The sequence below is a fragment of the Leucopleurus acutus genome, assembly GCF_964270905.1.
Source record: "Leucopleurus acutus genome assembly, chromosome: 2".
NCBI lineage: Eukaryota > Metazoa > Chordata > Mammalia > Artiodactyla > Delphinidae > Leucopleurus > Leucopleurus acutus.
In genome coordinates this window covers 172716551-172736509 of record NC_139143.1, presented here as the reverse complement: position 1 = coordinate 172736509, position 19959 = coordinate 172716551, and the positions used below count along the sequence as shown (strand labels likewise).

The 19959-nt window shown below is 46.0% G+C and overlaps 1 protein-coding gene across 2 annotated transcripts; it reads left to right on the top strand.

Annotated features, from left to right (window-relative positions):
• Positions 1-983: 983 nt before the first annotated feature.
• Positions 984-11700, top strand: PIGV (phosphatidylinositol glycan anchor biosynthesis class V). Of its 2 annotated transcripts, none has more exons than XM_082857967.1 (4): positions 984-1073; positions 3181-3315; positions 6545-7666; positions 9169-11700. In XM_082857967.1, exons 2-4 carry the CDS (start codon positions 3238-3240, stop codon positions 9448-9450), a joined length of 1482 nt encoding a protein of 493 aa, XP_082714093.1. In that variant the 5' UTR covers positions 984-1073; positions 3181-3237; the 3' UTR covers positions 9451-11700. The 2 variants fall into 2 exon arrangements, with proteins under 2 accessions (XP_082714093.1, XP_082714094.1); XM_082857968.1 differs by having other exon boundaries at positions 9221-9368.
• The last annotated feature ends 8259 nt before the right edge of the window (positions 11701-19959 follow it).

Here is a 19959-nt window from a genome sequence, read left to right as displayed (position 1 = left end):
ATCCGGCGCCAGCTTGGGAGCCTAGGAGTTCTGGGGGGAGGGAAGTTGTCAAACGGAGGCCGAGGGAAATGAGGCGGAGGCCGCCGAGAAGCGAGGAGCCCCGCCCCTCCGCCATAGCGGCCTCCCAGGGCCGCCTCTTCCGTTACAGCCTCCCGCCCTCCCCTGCCTTCCGGCCCTAGGCCGGGCCGGGCCTCGCCGGCCCCCTCGGGAGTAACCTCTGAGCCGTGGCCCCTTTGGGGAGAGGCGATGCCCAATCCCCTCTTGGGACTGTGTCCGAAAGGAAAGGGCTAGAACGGGCTTCGGACGCGCCTAGGCTGGCAGAAGGCGGCCCCTGCCTCGCGGCGGCCATCAAGACCTCTGGTCCTAAGGACCCTGGGTCCGAACACCACCACCCACCCCGCGCCCGACCCCGAGGATGTTAGTCTTACATCCCAGGATGTGAGTCCTGGGCTCCGATTCAACAGGTTTTCCTATCTGCTCAGATAGGGCCCTCCCTGCCCTAAGCATAGCCAGCAAGAGCATGCGCTGTCACTGGACAAGTCCTGGGCTGGGAGTTGGGAGACCCTGGTTGTAATTCTGGCTCTGAAAGAGCGCATCCCCTTTTGCAGGAGTTTCGGCTGGTGGAAAGATTGATGTTTCAGACAAAAAAAAAAAAAAAAAATTCTCCTTAAATATAGCCTTGGGAGTGCCACTTGACCCCAGTGAGCCTCAGTTTCCACATCCATAAAATGGCGATGGTAATTACACAGGGTCTAATGAGATCTCTGACGTAAAAACTCTGGAGAGTCTTATTACTCACCTCTCTGGGGCATATTTATCTCACGGGAAAATAGAGTAAAACTAGTTGCTCTGTAAGTGTCCTGCCAGTTCAGAGGGCCTGTGATTTCGTAAACGGGTTGTTGGGAAGTGAAGCCCGCAATTAGCTGAGAGGGAGAGCTCACTGGCTTTATTTTTGTTTTCACATGGTTTACCTGTAAACTAAGTGTAGGCTACAAGTCGTCTGTGATCGCTGGGTCTAGAGCTTGACTCTGGAGAAAGGAAAGGAAGAATGGAAGCCTGGTGAAGAGGCAGAGGTGGGTTCCGTGCTTTTCTTTTCCCAACTCTTCTGCATGTGGGTGGGAAATGAAGGAAGGGAAAAAGTGAATTCACCCTCGGATGGAGAACCAGCGGCCGTGTAAGGTTGGCTGTGCTTGTTTCTACGATTCCTCTCGATTCGGCGAGTCAGATGTTGGCAGTGTTGGGGGGATTTCAGAAGCTTGCCTTTGAACTGAATTTTGATGAGCAAACCGGTGTGGCGTTTGTGGCCCCTCCCTTCCTCCAGGCCTCCTGGTGATGGAGTAAGCAACAGGCGCCCCCTTGTGCTGAGAGGAAAGAGAACTGTTGCTTATGGCCAGTTTTCTGGAGAAATTGTATTTTCCTGTGGCTTCTGTGACTTTGTCGTTTTGCTCTCAACATGAGATATGGTGGGAGGAGTACTCGGGGCAGGGATTTTATATCCAGAGCCAATGAACTGGTGAAGCCATATCCAGTGCTTACTACTTCCACTCAATTAGAACACAGGCTTAAAATGCTTGTTTGTAGTGCTGGGCCCTGGGGATATAGTTGGGAGCAAGATAGGCAAAGCCCCTGCCCTCATAAACAACCTAAATAAGCAATAGCAATGAAGACGACAAGGCAGAGTGTAATGAGAGCATATCACATAGTCTAGTGAGAGTCAGAGAATTCCAGAAACAAGTGATACCCTAAAGGTTTGATAGGTGTTAGCCAGATAGGAGAAGGAAGAAAAGTCTTCCAGGCCTCCCTGTTAATTTTTCAGTTCTAGTATTTTTTCTTTTAGCGTTAGTTCTTCACCCCAAGTTGATGAGCTGCCTCTGATGCTCTTGCCCTTCCTTCTGATTTCCGACTGGTTCCGTAGGAGCCATTGCTACTTCTTTTAGCACAAGGAATTGTTTAAAAAAAAAAAAAAAAAGCCTTAAAGTGCATTCCTTCCCTCAGAATGGCTTTGCAGTTGTTTATACATTGCTGCCATTCCAACAAAGAGATGGGAAATAACAGTTTTCCCCATCCCTAGTAGTCGACTCTGTCGTCCCCCTAAGTTTGTTTTAGCAATGTGAGCTGGCTGAAGTCCTGCTGAGTGGTGGTTTTCTTTTCCTTCTCCACTTAATTTAACAGACCAGCTGAACACACATCAGAGAGCTTAACTAGAGTGTGTAGTCATTATGGTCTTCCAGTTCAGTTCTATGCCCCACTTTTGGGACTCTGGTTTGGGACCTAGTTTATTATTCTGGGCAACAGAGAAAGGGCACACACTAAATAACGGCAACCACAATATAGATTTGGTACTACTTCTTCACACTTCAGTCCATTTCACCATCGTGACAATTTCATGAGACAGGCAAAATAGTCCGATCTCATTTTTTTAATTAATTAATTTATTTATTATAAATTTATTTATTTATCTTTGGTTGCATTGGTCTTTGTTGCTGTGCGTGGGCTTTAGTTGCTGTGAGCAGGGGCTACTCTTCTTTGTGGTGCGCGGGCTTCTCATTGCGGTGGCTTCTCATGTTGCAGAGCACGGGCTCTAGGCGCATGGGCTTCAGTAGTTGTGGCACGCAGGCTTCAGTAGTTGTGGCACGTGGGCTCAGTAGCTGTGGCTCACGGGCTCTAGAGCGCAGGCTCAGTAGTTAGGGCGCGTGGGCTTAGTTGCTCTGCGGCATGTGGAATCTTCCCGGACCAGGGTTCGAACCCGTGTCCTTTGCATTGGCAGGCGGATTCTTAACCACTGTGGTACCAGGAAAGTCCCCCGATCTCATTTTATACACAGAGAACTGAGGCTTAGAAGAACAAAATGAGAACTTATGAACGACAAAGTCAGGACTTGAACCCAGGTCTTTAGTTCCTGGATAGGGGCACTCAACAGGCTTTTAAAGGTTTTCTGTGAGCTTAGCTTTCCAGCTCCATGCCTATCTGTGTGGAACTTCCCCTACAAGAATACAGTGCTTCAGAGTGACACCAAGAGGTCCCATCAGCCTTTAAGATGCTTTTTCCTCATCTGGAAAGTAAGGTGGTTAAGTCTGCCGTAGTAGTCCTGAAGCAGGGGTGATGTTTTCATGAAGAATGCTTTCAAGAATTTACTTTCTGCCCATGTGTGACATTTCCTCTTTGGGTTTTGGAGTTTAGAAGCCTGAGGGAGTTCAGCCCTGGCAGCAGCCCCCCTGAATTCCTGGTGGTGAGAGGATGTGGCCCCTGGACACATCCCGAAAAGAGGTCCTGGGGTTTGCAGTCAGCTGCCGTGTCCTGACTCTGGTGCTGCAGGTCAGTCTCTGATCTTTTGTCCTGAACATGCCATTGCCACATGACTGGGCTAGACATTAAGAATAGGCCTCATCTTCTTTCCCTTTCCCAGATGCGCCGCCCCCCCCGACCATGTGGTTAGAACTATAGAGACCTAGGCCACATAGCTGAAAAGTGGGCAGGACTCGTAGATATGACCTATTAATCTCTTATTTTATATTTATTTATTTTTTTATTTTGATCTATTAATCTCTTATTTTATACATGAAGTAGCTGAGGCCCAGAAAGGATAAATGGCTTCCTTAAAGTCACAAGGCAAGTTAGAGAAGGACCAGAATCAGACCCCAGGTTTCCTTACTCTTGGGCTAGTGGTCTTTCCAGCAGACCATGATGTTCTGTAACCAGAACAGGTGTGTTCTGGTTTAGGGTGTGACAGCTCAAAGCGTTGCCCTGGGTCCCCTGACCGGGAGACTGAGCGTTGCATCAGTCAGTTGAGTGGGAGAGAGGTGGCACTGTCCTGAGACCCTCTGTGTATATTTGTTTAGTCAGCAGTGTCTCCTACTCTTCCCCCAGCTGTGTCCCCTTGCTGTCTCACCCACACACAACCCGCAGAATGCATTTTGCAATTCCCTGTCCCCTCCAAGGCTGCCCTTGATACATATTTTAATCAAATTTCAGGTATATATGAACTCTGTATGGTGCCTAGCACAGTGCCCAGTGCTTAGTAGGTCTTCAGTATCTGTTATTGTTGAATGTATGTCAACACCCTAGGGATGTTCTATTAGCATATTATATGTGCCTTTCATCACAAGCACATTCTCTCTGAGGCTCATCGGTGGTTCCTTTGTGGAAAACTCCTTTTTTCTCTCCTCCCCCACTATATGAGGCATAACAGCCTCTGCTGGGTCCCAGGTTGAGTTAGAAGTGTCTTCAACTTGGAGACTAGGGCTGTTACCTGTGACTGTCACTCCTGTCCCACTTGTTTTCACTGTTTGAAGTGGCCTGATAAAGAAACTGACCGAAAAAGGGAAGAGCCTTAAAAATGAGGTTATACTCCTGTTGCTAGGCTGGAAAACTGACTTGATGATGGCTTTGAACCAGCATCAGCTGAATGATTGACAGAACTAAGGGAGCAATACTGTGACTCTGCATCTGGGATAGGGTACCAGGACAGCTGGGTTCTAATTCAGATAGTGATTTGGAAACAAGTATGTTTCCTCTATACTGTTCGCTCAACCACCAAATTTTATTAAGTTCCTGCCCTGGTCAAAGAACTATGCTAGGTGGGAGTATAAAAAGTCACGATCTCTTTTCCCTTAAGCAGCTGACCAAATCTAACGGGGCAAAAAGACATTTAATAATAATGCTATTTCATTATCCTCCCCTCCCCGCCTTCCAGCTTTAAAGCTCGCGCCATCAGGTTATACCCCAGTTACCCTTTGTTGTTGCTGTCATCTCTGTTAGCGACAACTCATTCCTCCTCATTTCTTGAAGGTTTTAGCTACTGATTCACTGTTACTCTTTCCAGCACTACTGTATATTTCTTGGTGGTTTCAATATTAGTAAAGCTGATACATCTAACCACTATCTCCTATCTTTCCAGTTCACTCCCTCCACTACCCCAGTTCTAACGATTCTTCCACTCCCTCAGGACTTATCCATTGATTCTACCATGGTTTCACTGTCCCTCACCTGCCTCATGGCTTCAGCTCCACTTCTTACCCAGCTTAGATTCCATGGTCCACCATGCATACACGTACAACTCACTCGCTCCCTTCTCCCTATGTCTTAATCACAAGACAAAAGCCCAGCCATGGTTAAATTCAATTCTGTGTCTACTCCATGCATGCATCTGCCCAGAGAAAAGCACACAACTGTGTTAACTAGTCTCTTTGTATTCAATATCATTAACCCAAGTGAGTCCTTAGTGCTGCCTGGCAATCTTAGTGTATTTCCCTGGTCCAGTCGCTCACCCATTCTCTCAAATTTTTCTGCACCTCAGAATCAGCTGGGAGAGCTAAAAACAATCTAAATGCCCAGGCTGTACCCCATATTGGTTAAGTCATCAATGTTGTAGCAGGAGGGAAACCCAGGCATCAGTATTTTTGAAACCCCTTGGGCGATTCCAGTGCACAGCCTATTTTGAGAACTAGGGTCATAGATGACTTATTTTACACATTTTCCTCTTAAGTCTCTAGCACCTTTTCCCCAGCTTGTTTTCCTGAGTGAAAATTCAGAAAAGTAGAAGCAATAAGAAGTAACCTTCTGAATACTTCCACTACAGCCATCAGCATACCTACATCTGCACCTCTGTGCCTTCACTACTGAAGGGTGGATGAACTGTCTGTCTCTTCTCTAAGGCCAGTTCCACCTCCAAAGCAGATTCCATCCCCTTTTGCCTGCTCCAGCAATTCTTCCCTTTCTCGCCTGCATACTCAGTGGTTTCCTTTCCACTGGATATTCCCATTGGCAAACAAATACTTACCTCCCGCCTTTGGAAAAAAACACAAGATTTCTCTTGACCCCACAATGTCATTCACCTACTACCCCATTTCTCTGCTTCCCTTTACAGGAAAACTCCTCCAAACAGTTGTCTGTATCTACTGTCTCACTTCTTCCCTTCTCTGCTGAACCCAGTCCAGGCAGTCTTCTGGACTGGGTTCAGCAGAGAAGGGAAGAAGTGAGACAGTAGATACAGTCTCCACTCCACTGAAGTAGCTCTTGTCAAAGTCACCAATGACATTCCCATTGCTAAAGCCAGTGGTCAGTTTTCAGTCCCCATCTTACTTGACCTATCAGCAACATTTAAGAGCCGATCACTCCTTTGCTTTACTTGGTTCTATGACACCATGCTCTCCTGGTTTCCTCCCTACCTCACTGACCTTCCTTCTTTACCTTTATTGCTAGATCCTCACTCTCTTCCGAGCCTCTAAATATTGACATGTCTGAGGCCCAGTCCTCAGATCTCTTCTTTTCTCTATCTGCACTTCTTCCCTGGGTGATCTCATTCAGTCTCACACCTTTTAATATCATCCATATACTTATGACTCCCAAATTTATATCTCTAGCCCTGATTGCTCTCCTGACGCTCAGACCCATATATCTCACTGTCTCGTTGACCTCTGCACTGGAATGTCCATCTCAAACTGAACTTGTGATTCTTCCCCAACATGTCTGTTTCTCCTCATTTTATTAAATGGTAATGCTTCCACTGGCTCAACCAAAATCCTAGTTCTCCTTCATCCCACAGGCTCTCTTCAATGCCGTCATCCCAGACCATCATGCGGAAGCCTTCTCACCTCCTCGCCTCGCCCCCTCCGGCTCTGTGGACCAACTTGTGGAAAGTCTCCTGGGCGGCCTGTCTCACTGGGATGCTGAACACTTCCTGTTCATTGCTGAGCATGGCTACCTGTATGAGCACAACTTTGCCTTCTTCCCCGGTTTCCCCCTGGTCCTGTTGGTGGGGACTGAATTGCTGAGACCCCTGTGGGGGTTACTGAGCCTACGGAGTTGCCTGCTAATCTCAGTAGCATCGCTCAATTCCTTGTTCTCCGTGCTGGCCGCACTTGCGCTTCATGACCTGGGCTGTCTGGTTTTGCGCTGTCCCCGCCAGGCTTTTTATGGAGCGCTGCTCTTCTGCCTCAGCCCCGCCAATGTCTTCCTGGCGGCTGGCTACTCAGAAGCTTTGTTTGCCCTCCTGACATTCAGCGCCCTGGGGCAGCTGGAAAGGGGTCGAAGCTGGACTAGTGGACTCCTCTTTGCCCTTGCCACTGGTGTGCGCTCCAACGGGCTGGTCAACGTTGGCTTCCTCGTGCATTCTCAGTGCCGAGGCTTTTTCTCTTCTCTCATGGTGCGGAATCCTCTGAGACAGCTCTTGAAGCTGATGGGCTCTGTGTTCCTGTCAGTGCTCACACTTAGCCTTCCCTTTGCCCTCTTTCAATATTACGCCTATACCCAGTTCTGTCTGCCAGGCCCAGCCTACCCCATTCCTAAGCCCTTGCTGCAGTTAGCTGTGGACAAGGGCTACCGAATCGTAGAGGGAAATGAGCCGCCTTGGTGCTCCTGGGATCTTCCCCTAATATACAGCTACATCCAGGATATCTATTGGAATGTTGGCTTTTTGAGATACTATGAACTCAAGCAGGTGCCCAATTTTCTACTGGCTGCGCCAGTGGCTATACTGGTTGCCTGGGCAACTTGGACATATGTGACCACCCATCCTTGGCTCTGCCTTACACTTGGGATGCAAAGGAGCAAGAACAGAGAGACCCCAGAGAAGCCTGAGCCTGGATTCCTCAGTCCTCGGGTGTTCGTGTACCTGGTCCACGCTGCAGCGCTGCTGCTGTTTGGTGGTCTGTGCCTGCATGTTCAGGTGAGGTGGACTCCTGGCTGGGAAAAGGTGGGAACACGGGCCAAAGCCCTCAGTCGGGGACAGGGAAGACCTTTAACTTCGCCCATTTGAGTGACCTGTACCTAATTTATTCATTCAACAACTATTTGGGGGTGTTTTTAGTGTGAGTCCCTGGGTCAGATCACTGAGGTTAGAACATAAATAAGTTTGCTGCCCTGGTAGGTCTTGTGGTCAAAATGGAGAGACAGACATTTAACGGCTTAAATTATAGTATAGTGGGATGGAATTGGAGATATTTTTGACGTAAAGTATTGTGGAAGCACAGAGGAAAAAGTAGCTAACTGGCTGAAGGAGGTGAGGAGGGCATCATATTTAGGCTGGGTCCTGAAGGGTAAGAAGGAATTCCATTTAAGAAGCAGAGGAAGAACATTCTGGGCAAATGGAAGGGCATGTGCGAAGACAACGAGAGTTGTGAAAGGACCTGATCTGACTGAGTTATAGGAATAGCACAGAGGGTATCTCTGGGACCTTCCCCTAACTTACAACTATACCCAGAATGTCTGCTTGAATGTCGACTTTCTGAGGTACTCTGAGCTCTGGCAGGTGCTCCATTTTCAGAGGAGCTCTCTTGTGCAATGTTCGGTTAGTGGGGAGGATAGAGAGGGATGGGAAGGGTTTGATCATACATCCTGTTTTTTTTGGTTCCTACTTGTGGCCCCAGGTCCACCATAAACCCTGAGGAAGTCTTTTTGTCTCCATGCTGGCCACTCCTCAGCAGTTTCTGCCTCTTGGAGGCGCACATTGGCTGTTTGTAAAGTTCTCTGCGCTATGTGACTAAGAGGCACAGGGGAAATAGAAAGGAGCACTCTGTGTTTGTAGCTGGATGAGCTAGTAGAGTGAGTGCCAGCGAAGCTTAGAGTTTCAAGGATAGACGAGGGGGGGCCATTTGGAGACCTGGCTCTGAGCTTCCCTAGAAGGACAGTGTTGAACCACAGGATCCCTTGCCCCCTTTCTCTCTGCTTTGCCATCCCCGTGGGATGAGGGAACCGTTTCAGGGGGCAGGGGATCAGAGTCCTGGCCCTGGGCTAAAAGTGGACCCCACAGACTTTTTTTTTTTTTTTTTTGGCCATGCCACGTGGCACGTGGGATCTTAGTTCCCCAACCAGGGATCGAATCCACGCCCCCTGCGTTGGAAGCGTGGAATCTTAACCACTGGACTGCCAGGGAAGTCCCCTGACCACCCGCCGCCCCCCCCATAGAATTTTTAGTATCAGTTGGCCCATTATTGTGGTAATCAGTGTGTAGCCATGTTTATTTGTAACATTGCAGTCACCTGGCTGGCGTCATGCACAGCTTTATAAGGCAGATCCTAAGCTCTGCTGAATGAATATCTTTTCCAGTGTAATACATTTGTAGTCGTAGAGCTATAGCTCACCCAGCAGCAGGGAAGTCCCAGGCTCATCCAATTTGAGGCAGTGACATTCCAGTAAATGTGTGGGTTTTCCCCCTCTTATGATTTCCAGGTTCTCACCAGGTTTTTATGCTCCTCCACTCCTATTGTGTACTGGTTTTCAGCTCACTTGCTTCAAGATCAAGAACCACTGCTGAGATCCCTAGAGACTGTGCCTTGGAAGCCTCTTTCAGGGGACTCCCCACCAGGACAAAAGGTCCCCAGAAACTCTATCATGGGACTCTTGTACAACTGGAAAACTTGTTCTCTGGTCACACGGTGCATTCTAGGCTACTTCCTGACTTACTGGCTCCTGGGACTACTCCTGCATTGCAACTTCCTACCTTGGACATGACCTGGAGACTTAGGAGACAGGCTTGAAGCAGACTTAACCAAGGTCTGAAAGTACAAATACATGCTGGGGCTGCCTGTGCTGCCCTGGAACCCTTACTCTGCCCGTTAGAACCTCTCTCTCCTTGAAGGTTGGTTAGGAATGGGAGAAGTGTGAGCCTCTAGAGAGCACCTTCTGGTCCTGGCTATGGCAGACTTTAGGGTAGTAACTGTTTTCTCTGTAAATGAAGAAATCTTATTCCAGGTCTAAAGCATACCTGGATCTGTCTTGTCAATCAACCATAGCAGAGATAGTCTTAAACTTACCACCTACCCACACGTAAATTTAAATGTAAATTATTTAAATGTGAATTTCATCAAAGGCTCTAGCTGACAAGCTGGTCATAGTCCACACAGTGATGGCGGAGGCCTGGACGGTGTAGCCTAAGTACAATGGGACCATCTTTTCTAAATGGGACATTGTTTCTGATTTTTTTTTTTCATGATTTGTTCACTTATTTATATGAAAAACCTTACAAAGATATGCAAATTAAACAACTTTTGATTATATCTGCAATTAATTACCTTTTTATTTTTTTAAATTATTTTATTTTATTTTATCGGCTGCACAGCTTGCGGGAGCTTAGTTCACTGACCAGGGATTAAACCCGGTCCACAGCAGTGAAAGCACTGAGCTGGACCACCAGTGAATTCCCATAAATTACCTTTTTAAAAAAATAATACAAATTAAGGGCTGAGACCCTGCCACATACTCTGCATCCACACTTCATTTGGATATTAAAGGTCAATTGAGGCAAAAATAATTAATACAAGTTACTTGGGGGAAAAAAGTCATGGTAAGAAGAACATTGCATGAGGAGGCAGGAGGCCTGGATTCTGGTCCTCTCGGTAAAGCCCCACTTACCAGCTGTGTGACCTTGGGAGAGTTTTCAGAGCCTTAGTTACCTCTTCTGAAACTAGGGGAAAATTACTTTATCCCACTGGAAAAAATATCCAGTTCTCCTCTTTTCAGCACTCTGAGGAGTAATTTCAGTGATGTTTCCTCTGAAGGAGGAAGAGCAGTGACACTTGGCAAATAAGGCTCCCCTGTCCTGTGTAAGTAAGCCTGCCCAGGGGCAACTAAATGTTCAATGTGTGAGCAGTGACTGGTTTTCCGGCCCTGCCCGAGTGCCTGTGCTTTCTTGATTGGTAGGTAAGGGTCAGATGAGCCAACACAGCAGCAGGAATTGATAAATTGTAGGTAAGTCCAGGGTTGAATGAAATGGTATCTTCCTGGCCCCCATTTGGTAATGGGCTTGACTCTATAATTGTAGTAAAATCTTGACCCCTGCTGAGCTATTTTTTCTCATTCTTTGAGCCAGGTAAGAGGCTCTGCATCATCACCACTCTTTCCCCATTTGAGCCAAAAATTCCAACAAGCAGAAACTTCGAAATAGATGGATTGACACGCTCCCTCTGACCATGACTGAAAATTAAACTTGCCAGCTGAAGGGACGCTCCTGGCTGAGCCCCAGCACCCTCTATTGGAGCTCCTAGTCAGCCTGGCCAATAAGCATTTCCCATCCCTCGCCCCAGCTTTAGCACAGCTGAGAGAATTTGGTCCAGAGTCAAATGCTTCTGAAAATGTACACACAGATCGGGACAGCCCTCTGCCTTCTGCCAAGACACCCGAGTGCCCTTCTTGGCAAAAGATGATCACCCCTGCCCTAGTGTCCCTCCAGTTGGCAGAAACTGTTCCCTCCCTCCTCACCCACAGCTGCAAATCTGGGGACTTCCACCCTGTGTGCAGGAAGCGTTGAGGGCCTGATTCAGCTCTTTATTGCAGAGGTAGGAGTACTAGATTGTTTGCTCTCATGGATTGACCTCTTTGCCTCTTTTGGGGGGGATAATCAGAACTGATTGTTTCCCTACTGGAAGAGGTGACTCAAACTCCACAGGGTAGGGGATGATTTCACTGCTTTGGCAGTCTCAGCTTAACATTCACACTAGACCTCGTCACCCCCAGAAACAAGTGATTTCAAGGACCGGAAACCCTATAAATGCGAACCTCTCATTTCTCAACTAATACCAAGGAACTAAATCACTCTGGTATTTTGCAAAGACCATTCTGGTTACAGCCGATCACAGAGGAGTTAAGTGAGGACCCCAGCTAGGTGGACGTACCTGGTGTGACCTGGAGATGGACACAGTTTTCTCTCTGACCTTGGAGGGATCTAGTTCTCTAAGGAGCTAAGGAATGGGCTGATTTTATGGCCAGCAGCTGTCCTTTTACTATCCTATTAACAGTCTTTAATAGCCTTCGAGAGGGATATGAAGGGCCCAAGGCAGGAAGCTTCCTGTTTACCCTGAGGTCTAACAATGCTGCAGCTGGGTTGGGCGTCTACAATTTCAGAGAAAAGTCATTTCCTTCTGAGACCCAGCTAAAACAGAAACCAGACGCTTTATGTACCTAGAAGTAGATGCTTTTTTGTTCTTTAATGAAGGTGGGAGGAGAGGGAGCGTTTGACATGGCTTTACCAGTCCCCCTGAAAAAATAAATCACTTTTCTTGAACAGACCCTCTCACCCTCCTCCAAAAAATGTAGTGTGTGCAGGCTCATGGGATTTGCAACTGATTGATTCTTTCAGCAATTGTTCGGTATTGCCTGTTTTAGGGGACTAAAGAAGACTCGCCCTGCTTCCTGTCCTCAAATAGCTGCCTGATAGAGTTTCTAGCAGAAACACAGGAACGTTAATCAAGGAAAAAACTAATAAATTCTGGGGAATGAAGAGATACTTAAACTTCTTGCTCAGTATTCTCTACTTGAACTTTTTATGGTGAGGATGAATTAAAATTTTACTTGTAAGCTTGGGAAAAGGTAAGTGTGGTACACAGTAAGTTCTCTGTAAATTCACACAAGATGGAGATCCCTCCCAGCTTGGAATACTTGAAAAGACTTTGTAGGGAATGGCCTTTGAGTTGGACTTTGAAGGACAGTAGGATTTGAAGTTAAGGGCAGAGAATGAATATAGGAAGCAGGAAACAGAACAGGACAGGGAGAGCTCAGTTTGAGTGGAACTGAGGTATTGTCATTGTGGTCTAAGCATTGAAATCAGCCCCAAGCCCAGCTCCACTGTGTACTAGCTGTGTAAAGGTGAGCCAGATACTGAATCTCTAGGCCTCTGTTCACTCATCTGTAAAACATGGATAACACTATCTCCCTCATAGATATGAATAATAATATTATCTATCTCAGAGTTATGTGAGTTAAATGAAAAATGTTTAGAATAGTACTAACAAAAGAATAGCTGCATTTTGGACATGTTGAGTTTACAATGCCATCAGCACATTCATATGCCAGGAAATGTGGACCAGGAGACAAGGAGAGGGGTCAGGGAGCAATCCACACAGACATGATAATTATAGCAGCCATGATATTGGATGAGATTGTCAAAAAGAAAAAATGTAGAGAGAGAAGGAGGGCCTGTAAAACCTTGGGCAAGTGACTCAACTTCTCTAAACCTGTTTTTTCATCTCTAAAATGGGGGTGACATCACTTACCACACAGAGTAGTTATGAAGATTAAATGAGATAAAGCACTAGATAAAGCACTAGCATAGCACATAGCACATAGTAAGAACTTAATGAATGGTAGCTATTTTTTATCATCATCATCGTCATCATTGTTATCGTCGTCATTAAAAAACCAGAAACAAATATTATCTGCTGTATACAACATTGTAAATCAACTATACTTCAATAAAAAAAATTTTTTTTAATTGCCTTTCTTTTTAAGGCTGAATAATATTCCATTGTATGTATATACCACATTTTGTTTATCCATTCATCCTTTGAGGGATATACTTGGGTAGCTCCACCTTTTGGCTATTGCGAATAATGCTGCTATGAACATTGGTGTACAAATACCTGTACAAGTCCCTGTTTTCAATTCTTTGGGGTATATACCCAGAAGTATATATTGCTGCATCATATGTTAATTCTGTGTTGTTGTTGTTTTTTAGGAACTGCTATACTGTTTTCCACAGGATTTGCATCATTTTGTATTCCCAGTAGCAGTGCACAAGGATCCAAATTTCTCTACATCCTCACCAACACTTATTTTCCTTTTTTTTTCCTTCTTCTCGTTTTTTAAAATACTAGCCATCCTAGTGGTTGTGAAGTTGTATCTCACTGTAGTTTTGATTTGCATTTCCCTAATGATTAGTGATGTTGAGCATCTTTTTATGTGCTTATTGGCCATTTGTATACCTTTGGAGAAATGTCTATTCAGATCCTTTGCCCTTTATTTATTTATTTTTTTTGGCCTCACCACGTGGCATGCAGGACCTTAGTTCCCTGGCCGGGGATGAACCTGCGCCCCCTGCAGTGGAAGCGTGGAATCTTAACCACTGGACTCCCAGGGAAGTCCCCCTTTGCCCTTTTTTTTTTTTGGCTGCTTTGGGTCTTCATTGCTGCACGCAGGCTTTCTCTAGTTGTGGTAAGCAGGGGCTACTCTTCACTGCGATGCGCGGGCTTCTCATTGTGGTGGCTTCTCTTGTTGCGGAGCATGGGCTCTAGGTGCGCGGGCTTCAGTAGTTGTGGCACATGGGCTCAGCAGTTGTGGCTCACGGGCTCTAGAGTGCAGGCTCAGTAGTTGTGGCTCACGGGCCTAGTTGCTCCGCGGCATGTGGGATCTTCCCGGACCAGGGCTCGAACCCATGTCCCCCGCATTGGCAGGTGGATTCTTAACCACTGTGCCACCAGGGAAGCCCAGGTCTAACATTCTTACACATGTGAATATCCAGTTTTCCCAGCACCATTTATTGAAAAGACTGTCCTTTCCTCATTGAAAGGTCTTGGAGGTCTTGTCAGAATCTTTTGACTGTATATGCAAGGATTTATTTCTAGGCTCTGTATTCTACTCCATTGATCTATATGCCTTTCTTTATGCCAGTACCACGCTGTTTTGATTACTGTAGATTTGTAGTAAGTTTTGAAAACAGGAGGTATGAGACCTCCGATTTTATTCTTCTTGTACAAAACTGTTTTGGCTATTCAGGGTCCCTTGAGGTTTCATATTAAATTTAGGTAGTCAAAGCTTTTTTCTTTTTTCTTTTTGGCTCATAATTTCTTTGGCAATACAGTTACTTCAAAATATTTTTGGAGGTGGGCTTCCCTGGTGGCACAGTGGTTGAGAGTCCACCTGCCGATGCAGGGGACACGGGTTCGTGCCCCGGTCCGGGAAGATCCCACATACCGCGGAGCGGCTGGGCCTGTGAGCCATGGCCGCTGAGCCTGCGCGTCCGGAGCCTGTGCTCTGCAATGGGAGAAGCCACAACAGTGAGCGGCCCGCGTACCGCAACAAACAAACAAGCAAACAAAAAACAAAAAAACAAAAAAATATATTTTTGGAGGGACTTCCCTGGTGGCGCAGTGGTTCAGACTCCGCACTCCCAATGCAGAGGGCTCGGGTTCGATCCCTGGTCAGGGCACTAGATCCCACAGGCATGCCACAACTAAGAGTTCGCATGCCACAACTAAGGAGCTCACGTGCTGCAACTAAGGAGCCCACATGCCGCAACTAAGGAGCTGGCAAACTGCAACTAAGGAACCCTTGAGCCACAACTAAGGAGCTCCCCGGCTGCAACTAAGACCCGGTGCAACCAAATAAATAAATAAATAAATAATAAAAATATTTTTAAAAAAGAGACAACATTGTAAATGAACTTTACTCCAATAAAAAATAAACATTAGGGACTTCCCTGGTGGTGCAGTGGTTAAGAATCCACCTGTCAGTGCAGGGGATACGGGTTCAAGCCCTGAACCAGGAAGATCCCACATGTCATGGAGCAACTAAGCCCGTGCGCCACAACTACTGAGCCTGTGCTCTAGAGCCCGTGAGCCACAACTACTGAGCCTGAGTGCCACATCTACTGAAGCCCACACACCTAGAGTCCGAGCTCTGCAACAAGAGAAGCTACCATAATGAGAAGCCCACACACTGCAGCAAAGAGTAGCCCCTGCTCACCGCAACAAGAGAAAGCTCATGTGCAGCAACAGAGACCCAACGCAGCCAAAAATAAATAAATTTATTTTTTAAAAAAATTACATTTAAAAAATAAAAGAAGTAATGAGACACAAGCTTTAAAAAAATATATATATTTTTGGTATATAAGTCAGAATTCTCCAGAGAAACATAACCAATTAGATGTACGTGTGTATCTGTATCCATATGTATGTATGTGTCTGTATACATAGAGATTTTAATGAATTGGCTCATATGATTGTGGAGGCTGGCAAGTCCACAATCTGCTGGGTAGGCCAGCAGCTGGAGGCCCAGTGGAAGAGCTGATGTTATAATTTGAGTCTGAAGGCAGTCTACTGGCAGAATTACCTCTTTCTCAGGGAAAGTCCATCCTTTTTCTATTAAGACCTTCAACTGATTGGATGAGACCCACTCAATTTATGGAGGATAATCTGCTTTTACTCAAGTCTACTGTTTTAAATGGTACTCTCATCTGAAGAAAAACCTTCACAGAAACATCTAGATTATTTGACCAAATATCTGTGTACTGTGGCCTAGCCAAGTTGACACACAAAATTAACACAACAGATTTCTGCTCTATTTGCTTCTAGTCAGATCCATGTGACACTAACCACACTCAAGTTCTTTCCTAGATAGAATTCTCAAGCTGATATATTTATATCCTCATCACCCCCTTGCCTCACTCTCAGCGTAATAGTGGCTACATTGAAGTCATATGAAGCAAGTGGAAAGGCCACACTCTTCACCTGATATTTGCCTTAGAGGTAATCACATCTTTCACCTCATGTTGTTCAAGACATTTTTTGATCTTATACAATTTGTAGTCAAGAAGCAGTCATCTTTTCTGACCCTGAAAGGCCCATCATTTTTGGACTTTCTCCATTTCCCTTTCACCTCTGCTTGAAAATCAGCTAATTTTCACCTCTTTCTTCTAATACTTTATAAAGACACTTGTGCTAGTTATTAAGTTATTGTCTCAGCTCCAAATCCACCCTTTTACTTTCTACTATGAGATAGTGGAGCTGGGACTCTGCAAATCACTTTTCTGCTGTTAGCTGACTCTACTTTGGGCTCTGCCAATAGGGGCCACGAGAGGGCGATAGTGAGGTCACAGGAGGAAGAAAGGACTCCTTTCTTCCTTCTGCTTCCTGTTCGTGTGAGGTCACCCTAGCAATGCTCCTTCACCCCAGCAGCAGCATTGCCTTCCTATAGCAACAGCTGAATCCACTTTGCAGTTTTTCCCAAAAGTTACAAACCCAGCTTCATGGTGTCCCAGTCAGAGACACCAGCACCATCTGGATTGCACCTCTTTCTCAGAAGTGTTGGTCCCTCCTCTAAGTTCAGAGACACCAGACACCAGCACTAGACTTAGAGGTCTGAGTTTCAGCTCTGTAGGGCCCCTCTTCTTCTTTTTTTTTTTTGGCTGCGCCACACAGCATGCGGGATCTTAGGTCCCCAACCAGGAATCAAACCTGCACCCCCTGCAGTGGAAGCAGAGTCTTAACCACTGGACCGCCAGGGAAGTCCAGGGCCCGTCTTCTAAGTTTCTAAGTTTTAGTAATTCCAAACTCTTTCCTTTGTTCTCCTAGCCCTAGGAGTTATAGATGCTTCCTGCTGTTGCTGCCTCCATGGTATCTCAGTTTTCTTTTCATCCTTTTAGTTATCTAGTTAACAACTTTATACCTAGTTAACCATTCTAACCATTCTTTATGTTAGATTTTCCCCAATGACTGGTGTGGTTTCTGTCTCATTGGCGGGACACTGACTGACACAGAAATTAGTGCTAGGAGGGGTCCCAGGAAACAGACCTCAAAAGATGGGATTAGGGAACTGGTCCGGTTGTGTCATTGGGTTTGAATGTGCTAAAAGCTGCTTGTCAATGAGAAACGTGATGCCGCTAATCCACGGCATGCCGTGGCAACATGATTAATTAAATTATCACCTGTGGTTATTTGTGATGAAGTGCCAACTAAAAGGCAAGTGCCTTGGGGGCCCAAGTGGTTGTTGCACCTGACTGTTATGGCAGTGATGATGGCTTACAGGGACTTTGTATGGGAAGAATTCTTCTGAGTGCATCAGAGTCCTTGCAGAAAGAAAATGACAAGCTTGGGTCTTTAGATTTTTTTGATGTGGACAATTTTTTTAAAGTCTTTATTGAATTTGTTACAATATTGCTTCTGTTTTATGTTTTGGGTTTTTTTTGGCTGCGAGGCATGTGGGATCTTAGCTCCCTGACCAGGGATCAAACCCACACCCCTTGCACTGGAAGGCGAAACCTTAACCACTGGGCTGCCACAGAAGTCCCAAGCTTAGGTCTTTAAACTCTCGGCTCAAGACATGGTCAGAGAGTCACAGAGCTTCCATGATAGCCATAAAAGAATCTCTTATTTCTTGTAGCCACCAGCCTTATTTGCTACAAATAAAACAAAAATATGGTGCATGTTGTAGAATTTCATCAGTTGAATTCAGTCTGACTAAACCTTTCCTGTGATTGAGAAGAAGTGGGACCCTAAAACTTGGAATGGAGACATGTGGTTTGACTCTCTTCTAGGTTCTCAGAGTCTCCTCCATTCTGCCAGCAGATGGAAAGGAGAGCGGAGATCAGCACTTGAGAGTTTTATGGGACAGTCTGTCACTTCCACTCATATTCCATTAGCCAGGATTCAGTACCTCTCTGTAAGAGAGGCTGGGAACTGTGGGTTTTGGTGAGAATGGGTAGTGTATGCCACACTAAATAGGTCACTAGTGACATTTAAGATAGAATTCTTAGGGGAGTTGTAAAAAGTTAAGAAATGATTAAGTGACAGGGAAGTGGTAGCTACTTTTTAATACGAGTGGCTAATGAGAGAGAAAATGATAAACCTGAAGCTAGAGTGAGGAGGTAGCCAAATACGGAAAGCAGTTTCTGTTGTTGGTTTTTTAGTTTAGTTTTGCATTTTAATTGATAGAGGAGAATTGAGATGCATTTGTAGTCTCAGAGAACAGGAAGAGAGATAGGACATGAGTGGAGGGTTGGCCATGGACAGAATGAGGCCCACATCTTTAAGATGAGAGGAAAGGATTGATACAAATAGAAATTATGAGGTCGAGAGGAGGGTAGCTAACAGTCAAGCAGGATAGTTTTGGTTTCTGTAAAGTGACAAGGAGCAAGAATTAGGGTTGCAAGAAGATCCAGTTGAGGTGGGACAGGAATCTGTATTTGAACCAGTATGTCCAGTTTTGTGGATTTGTTCCACAGCCAAAGAGCAAGAGGGGAGGAAGTCCACAATATGGTTCATTCCAAGGTGGGGCTCATCAAATCCAGAATCTTTGGCACCAAGGGCATGGTTCTGTGGCCTTTGTCATGTGTAAAAATTACAGAACCTTGAGGTCATTGTTGCTGTCTTTCTACCCCTCTGCATCGTGTATTCTGACTTCTTTTCTTACTCTCTCCTATCCTAGTCTCCAGCTCTCTCTTTTCCTATACTTTTCCTTAGGTTTTCCAGTAACCCCAGTGTGGTGGACAGACCCTAAGGTGAGCCTCAGTGATTCCTGCCTGCTGGTATTCACACTTTTGTGTGATCCTCTTGAGTTCAAGTGGGACCTGTGATTTGCTTCTAACCTATAAAATATGGTGAAGGTATTGGGCTGCCACTCCCATTACATATATGTTACGTTATGTAAAACTCTGTATTAGCAGACTGGGGCTAGAGATTCTCCTTGTGGGCTTGATGAAGTAAGAGGCCATGTTGTAGAAGCCCACGTGGCAAGGAACTGTGGTAACCTCAAGGAACTGCAGGTGGCCTCTGAAACCTCAGGGAGGCCTCTGGGTGACAGCCAGGCCCTCAGTCAGACAGTCACAAGGAAATAAGTTCTGCCCACAAAACCTGAGTGGGTTTGCAGGTATTTTCTTCCCCAGTTGAGTCCCCAGATGAGCATGCAGCCTTGCTGACATCTTGATTGCAGCCTTCTGAGACTAAGCAAAGGGCTCAGCTAAGCAGTCCCAGTGCTCCTGACCTAGAACCTGTGAGATATAACGTGTGTTGTTTTAAGTCACTAAATTTGTGGTAATTTGTTACACAGCAACAGAAAAATAATACACCCAGAATTCCTGAAAAACCCTGGGGCTGGAGCTTCCGTGGTGGCTCAGTTTTTAAGAATCCACCTGCCAATGCAGGGGACACAGGTTCGATCCCTGGTCTGGGAAGATCCCACATGCTGTGGAGCAACTAAGCCCGTGTGCCACAACTACTGAGCCAGCGCGCCTAGAGCCCGCGAGCCACAACTACTGAAGTCGGTGCACCTAGAGCCCATGCTCCGCAACAAGAGAAGCCACCGCAATGAGAGGCCCGCGCACCGCAACAAAGAGTAGCCCCCGCTCGCTGCAACCAGAAAAAGCCCACGCGCAGCAAAGAAGACCCAACACAGCCAAAAATAAATAAAATAAATTAAAAAACAAACAAAAAAACACTGGGGCCCTGTGGCATCAACCTTGCATTAGGTGATAGG